Source organism: Salmo trutta, chromosome 20 (assembly GCF_901001165.1).
Source record: "Salmo trutta chromosome 20, fSalTru1.1, whole genome shotgun sequence".
Lineage (NCBI taxonomy): Eukaryota > Metazoa > Chordata > Actinopteri > Salmoniformes > Salmonidae > Salmo > Salmo trutta.
In genome coordinates this window covers 49,429,824-49,436,990 of record NC_042976.1, presented here as the reverse complement: position 1 = coordinate 49,436,990, position 7,167 = coordinate 49,429,824, and the positions used below count along the sequence as shown (strand labels likewise).

The 7,167-nt window shown below is 39.2% G+C and overlaps 1 protein-coding gene across 1 annotated transcript; it reads right to left on the bottom strand.

Annotated features, from left to right (window-relative positions):
* Positions 1-758: 758 nt before the first annotated feature.
* Positions 759-5,918, bottom strand: LOC115156206 (leucine-rich repeat-containing protein 3). Its single transcript, XM_029703586.1, has 2 exons — positions 4,792-5,918; positions 759-2,285 (listed from the first exon to the last, which is right to left on the bottom strand). The coding sequence occupies exon 2, from the start codon at positions 1,892-1,894 to the stop codon at positions 1,094-1,096; it is 801 nt and encodes a 266-aa protein (XP_029559446.1). The 5' UTR covers positions 1,895-2,285; positions 4,792-5,918; the 3' UTR covers positions 759-1,093.
* Positions 5,919-7,167: the final 1,249 nt, after the last annotated feature.

Below are 7,167 nucleotides of genomic sequence, written 5' to 3'. Positions count from 1 at the left end.
CAACATAATTACCTCATTGCAACCAACTTTCCCCCCTGAGTAGCAACTAACTAGATTAAAAGACAGCATTAACGAAGTGTACATGGCAGAAGGACAGGGAGGGAACATGATCTAGTACAGCCCAATACACAGTGTTAAGGTGTAGAAGTCACAGGGGATAGGCACTTCGGCATGCACGTCTCATAACCACAAAGCTACAGAAAGACCAATACAAAAATGAGTATGGCTTATGGTTGTGCTAAAGTGGCAGAAATGTAACAGTCTAGCTATCAATCAACTTTTATTCCACTTGTCTAATGAATTCCATTGAATTTGCATGTAAACATATGTTGTATAAACAGACAACGGTGTGCATTTACCACATGTACATGGGGATTCTGTGGTGGTTTGCAGAGTATAATGAGTTGTAGTTAGGAACCAATCTGTGTGCCACAAGGAAATATAACAAGTTCTGAACAGCATAACTCTCCCACTTAAATGCAAGATCGCAAGAGATGTCAAGTGAAAATAGTGTTCTAAAAGAATTAGCCTTCACCTGAATATAAATGAAATGATAGTCTAGATGATAAAATGCCAGATTTGTCAATGTATGTCCTTTTTTGTAATTTGATCACTCTGTTGTCACAGAAAAAGTTCCTGCACCGTGGGAAATGCAACTTTTAGTGTATTTGAGGTTTAAAAAGGCTTTTAAAGTTTGGAATTTCCACTTTAAAATTTGCCCCAACAAAAATGTATCAACCCCTACAAAAATGCTCATTATAATCCACATAATAATTCACATTTCCTGTTGCGGAAGGATTATTTTCCTGCTGAGAGAAACTGGTCAAATTAAGATAGTATATCTGTGTACATACAGAGAGACAGAGAGCGATTATAAATACTAAAGGTCCAGACGAAGTCCAGGTCTATCATCTCCTTAGGCCACCTAAAATAAATCCCAGCTCAAAAATCAAGAACACCATTCCCCCTATCATCCACTCACTCACTCACTCACTCACTCACTCACTCACTCACTCACTCACTCACTCACTCACTCACTCACTCACTCACTCACTCACTCACACTTTCTCAAATGTGTGCCACAGCGGGCCTGCTAGAGAACTGTGCTGATGGTGTCAAAGTCTTTGCTGATCTGCGAGCTGCTGGGCAGGGACTTGAGGTACTCCATGTGCCTCTTGGCATCCTCCTGGTTCTGCCGCACGTAGTAGATCACGTAAGCTATCACCATGGTGAACCAGCCGAACACAATGACAAACATGGCCACGTCGGTGGTCTTGTGGTTGAAGTTGCAGAAGTTGATGCCCGAGTCCAGAACCTGGATAACGGGTTTGCCGGTGTACTCCTCCTCCACAGCCGTGTGACAGCTCACCTCATTGACCGTCTCTGGGTCTAGTCTCAGCTCCCTCAGGACCTCCTGCAAGCTGCACTCGCAGTGCCAGGGGTTGTTGGAGAGGCTGATTTTGGCCTGAAGTTTGGCGAATGCCTCTTTGGGCACCCTGCTTATGCGGTTGTTGGACAAGTCCAGGACCCGAAGGACGTCGGAGATCCCCTGGAAGGCCCCAGCATCCACCGTCTCAATGGCGTTGTTGGACAGATCCAGTTCCTGTAATCTGTTGAGGTCCTTAAAGGCCTGTTTGGGGATCTTGGTAATCCTGTTTGAGGCCAGCAGCAGGACTACAGTGTCACGCGGCAGGTCAGCCGGGATGTTCTCCAGGTTGCGTGACATGCACTGCAGCACAACAAGGCTGTTCTTCTCCATGCAGTGGCAGCTCTTGGGACAAGCGGTCACCAGTGCACCTCCGAACAATATTCCAAAGTGCAAGGCCCACAAGAGAGCCGAGACAGCTGAGAGCAAGGGATTTTTGGGCCGATCATGACCCATACGGTTGGACATATTCAGCTGTGTGCTCCTGCTGGTCCTGTCATGAAAGAGCAGTCATGGTTAAACCTTGTGCCATGTTGTTCTATCGTTATGGCTTGCAAACCACATGACAAGACAGTTTTAACTTCCTTACAAGCTGTCAAGGTTTTATCTGTAGTTAATCCATCAGATCCTTCGGTGAAGTATCATTTTCATGTCCTCCTGTTTCCAAAGGGTTTCAGTAGAGCCCAGTTTCACATGAGTTGCATTGGGAGTATTCCGGACAGAATCCAAGAGGCTGCTTTCTGATTAGAAAGTCAAGAGAGTTACTCAAGAGGGAAAAGTATCTTAGAGGGAGATAAAGGCAACTGTGAGGTGGAGGTAGGCTGAATGTGTTACCGGTACCCCCCTGCCATGTCGAGAACTGAAAGAACAAAAACAGAATAGCGAATAACAGTCCTAGTGAAAAAGGGAATTACTAGACATAGCTTCTTCTTAGAAGCAGTGACACAGAAAAACATGAAGGCCATACTGGAAGAGTTTTAGGGTAGGTTTAAGTATTTTAGGGATAATGTTTAATATCAAGATTACTTTCCTAAAATATTTGTACAATTGTCCTGAGTGCATCAGCCAAATTGGTTTTGCTTGCAAATTGGGCATAGTCAATTCAAGCGTCACACTGTTTACACATTTGTAAAATGATAATCAAGGACAATCCATTTTACTTAAAGGAAATCTCATAAAGCAGAGAGACAAATAGATTGATCATCACTTACATTATCGGATGATATTAGGATAGTCTAATTCATTTATATGGACTTAAAACATTTGAATGAAATTAATTTCTCCTGCTTCTGCAGGATAGTGCCAGTTTAATAATGATTACACTCTTATGAACTGTGCTTCTCTTCTCATAACGTAACATATCAATGCTTCAGCTGCTCAATCATATTTCCACAAAGGAAAACTGATGTCATACGTTTACACAACTAGAATGGATCCACTGTGCCAATGTATTATATCATTTTCACAATAGGTGCACCCTCTTGTGGATTATGCTGACCATACAGATTATTGTTGTACTTGATGTCAACCTGTGATGGGACTGGGGCACCAATGTGACATTTAGATATCAACCATTTTTGGCTACTTTACGTCTCTATGTCTTCATCCCATGAGCACGCACACACACAAAATGCAGACAAGATTTCTTAAACAAGCCCCTCGCGTTCACATATGAGCTGGAGATCATAGGGAGGTGTCGACAGGATTTTACAAGCTAAAATGCATAAGGGCACACTGGGACAGCCTGTAGTGACATTATGAAAGCACTGCCTTTGTTCTTTTACAAAAGAGGCCATATTAATAGACCATGGCAGCCCTGCAGTTGAAGTGAGTTTAATTGAATGTATAAGATCATATGACATTAATTTGGAGACAGAGCCAAAATATAACAAAATGTTAACAATTAGAGGTACTAATTGGTTCTGTATTTTGTTAGGTAACCATTTCTATTCCAAGTAAAATAGATTAATTATTGTAAATGCAGTAAAATGTTGAACACACATAATGTCATGCAGCAAATTGCTACATCCCTTTTTGGACTTTTAAATTAATGATATATACCCATTGATTCTTGAAGGATATGACTTGTAAATGCCTTATGAGCTTAGTTCAACTGCCGTGCCCCATCAGAACCCAAAATATAATCTTGTTTACTCCACTGTTTGTAAACAATGTAATTGTAAACAATTACTGTATAGCCTCAAAACATAGTTTAAACTATAATTTTGATATCATAGATGGTCAGTCCTTGCATCCACAGCTCTTGGAATTTGAGAGTAGTTACATTTCTTCAATCCCATCTCTAAGCTTTTTACCAAAACAGTGGTGGGTAAATTTGAAATTGTTTGTACTGCAGATTGCCCCTGTAGATAATGTAGCGCTGAATGTATCACAGATAAAATGAGGAGAGTTACAATCCACAATATGATCACTTATAATAATAAGGTTTCAGGCCACAATCCTGGTTTGCTATAAAGTTGAAGGGTGGGGCTAGATAAATGTAACCACTGTCAAATTCATAGGTGGAGCTATGGGTGCAAGGACTGAAAGGCAAGGAGATCATCATGAGTTGCAAACATATTTTGAAGCTATAAAAACCATCAAACCCATAAATAATGTAATAAAACAACCTTATATATTGGGGGAAGACAGTTCAAAGCTTATAATGCATTTTACATTACATTCCTTACATTTAGAAGTTATATAAAACCATGCTATTTAATTGCAGTAGTAGCCTAGCAAATTGTAACTCTACATAATTTTACTTATTTATCTTAATTTAAATTGTCCTATACTGAATTATTTGCTCTTACAAAAACCCACCCATAATCAAAAAGATTAATCCTATAGGCATTGGACATTAATTGTAGACAACTATGGCCTTTCAAAGTTTTTCGCACCAAAATATACAGATAAAACTTACTGGAATCGTTACCTGAGTGTTACCGTTATCATTATATTAAAAATTATTCCGCGTTATATCATAGTTATAAAAAGGAGCACACATCAGGTGTTTATCCAGCAGTCCATTTGCTCCAGAAGGCGTGCGTAAAAACTGGTGGACTCGTTTCCATTTTGAGAATATGTGCTTTTATATTTCAAATTTCCACGAAGATCCATACTTCTTTAAGGATAATTACTGCAGACATTTCTTATGAATATAAAACAAAACATAATTCAGACAGCTGTGGTCTGTACAACATGTCTTGCTTTCAGCACAAGGCATTCTACTCATAGTCTAAAATGTCAGCGGTCAGCATAAAACCGAAGTTCCCGCATGGTCTGTACATAGTATTCCAAGTAACATCATCTCCAAAACAGGTACCCTACACCATAGATTACAGTTGTAATAGCTAATAGCATACCGTTTTTTAAAAGAGATGACAGCAGCCACACTTGTTGATGTTCCTGTTCAGTCGCAGGCCACATTCATCAGCGCGTCCTGCGCCCATCAGTGGAGAGCATAGAAGAAGGTCGGTCGGGCTGTGTCGATTGGACTACTGTTAGTTTGGCAAGCCTCCACGTATTCCCTCGCTTGAAAAAAACGAGTCGATCCTGTATAGTCAAACAATGAATTTAGGGCATGGTGGTTGAATAAAATAGGCAATAAACCTATTACATGTTAACAATTATTACAGGTTACAGGTTAACAATTTGAAACATAAATGTAAGGAGGATATATTAGGTGTTGTAAGACCTTGACTATAAACTGGTGAGTCGGTGAAGTCAATACACATGTGTTGCTTATTGTCATCAGTAACTTTCTGACTGGACAGGCAACGTTGCGTGCACCGATATTGCTAAATAAATACATACATGTAATTCAATCGTTTCATTCAAACTGCTCTCGCGCTTCAACGGGTGTCGGTGTAGCCAGGCGCATAGAACTTGGTAAATAAAAAAAAGCATAGAACTTGGTTCTGTTTGAGACACTTGACGCACTGTAAATTCCTCCTATCCCATCTACTGATTGGTTTTCACAAGCATACTAACCCAAGTGGGTGATTAAAAGATGAACAAGGAGAGATTAATCAAATAAAACGAACTAGGTTTCCACTTGTATCTGTGGATTAATTGTCAGAGTAGAGAACACACAATTTTGTGACTCAAAATGTGTCAAAATTAAATTTCACAAAAAAAAGGACAATAGGCATTGCAATAGACACAAATGACTTATTCGACAGACAAATGAAAAGTCCCCTTTTTGGTGTGTATTACACGATTTTCATCACAATGAATTTCATGTGTATTACACGATTTTCTTTCTTCATAATGCATTAGTGTACATTACACGAATTCCAATTTGTGGTGGCTAATGTTAGCTAGGCTAGCTAGAAGGCTAACGTTAGCTAGGCTAGGCGTTAAGGTTAGGGTTAGGTGTTAAGGTTAGGGTTTGGTTTAGGGGTTACGGTTAGGGCTAGTTAAGATGCTAGCTAAGTAGTTAAAGGGTTAGGGGAAGGGTTAGCTAATTTAATAAGTAGTTACAACGTAGCTCAAAAGTAGTAAGTAGTTGCAAAATAGCTAATTAGCAAAAATGCTAAAGTTATCCATGATGAGATTCAAACACACATCCTTTGGGTAGGTAGATGTTCTAGTGATTCAATATATTGGAATAATCTATCGCGGTATAACAACTCGTACTCTCAGTGATAGATTATTCCAATATATTGACTCACTGTGCCACCTAAAAAATTATTTACAACCTGTGTATGACATGTTAATTAACTTGCAGGTGATTATGAAACGATGTAAACATAATTGTGTTATTTTCAACCCAGTATCACAGATTATTGTGAAATAGACATGAATTGCTCATTGGAAATGTGTCTATTTTTTGGTGTGCAATATACAATTTTGTATACAGTACATTTTAACTTATACCTTATACATTTATGTTACAAACATTCATTTACAAGGGCACAGTTATCAAAGTACCTCAATGCATTCACATATCAGGCAGCAGCCCTGCGTTTAAAATTTAAATGGAGGACATAACTGTAATTAAGAGAACATTTTTATATTCTTTCTTCCATGGGTGAATTGATTTTGACATCAACCCCAAACAATATGACCAAAATATCCCTCAAATGAACCTATGTACTAGCAGATGTTTACACATTCTCTGAGGATTGTGGGGGAGTCCTGTGCCTTTTAATGTAACACAACACTTTTTATGTGAGGATGTGTCTTCTCATCTGCATAGCATTACATTACATTATTAAGCGGTGTCTGTTGGCTCTCGCATAGCGTTCTATGACCTGGTACCAATTTCTTTTGGAAATTGTTTTCTAACTAACCTCCTCCACCCCAACTGGCTTGGATTCAGATAGTTTTTTGTGTGAAGCAGATGAAACCAGTACCATACATATTGTATAGCTGAGAGAAACTAGGATGTATGATAGTATAATAGGCATTTTAAGTTGTTTTCCATCATTATTAACGGAGGCACTCAGTTACCTCTGAAACATGAAGAATGTTCCAATTTAGTAAAGTCCAGAATTTGTATTATTTTGTTCACCAAATGATCAATATGTAGCCTGTTCCCAGATCTGATTGTGCTTTCATTTCAACTCCTTGCCATGTTCTGCATGACAAGGAGTGGCAAGGAGTGACATGATGGCACAAACTGAGTGGTACCCAGGCTAATGAATACCTGCTGACAGTGTAATACTGAATTATATAGTCATAAAGAGAGGCATCATGGCTCTATGGGAGGAGCAGTTTGGAGTTGCAATCCAGGT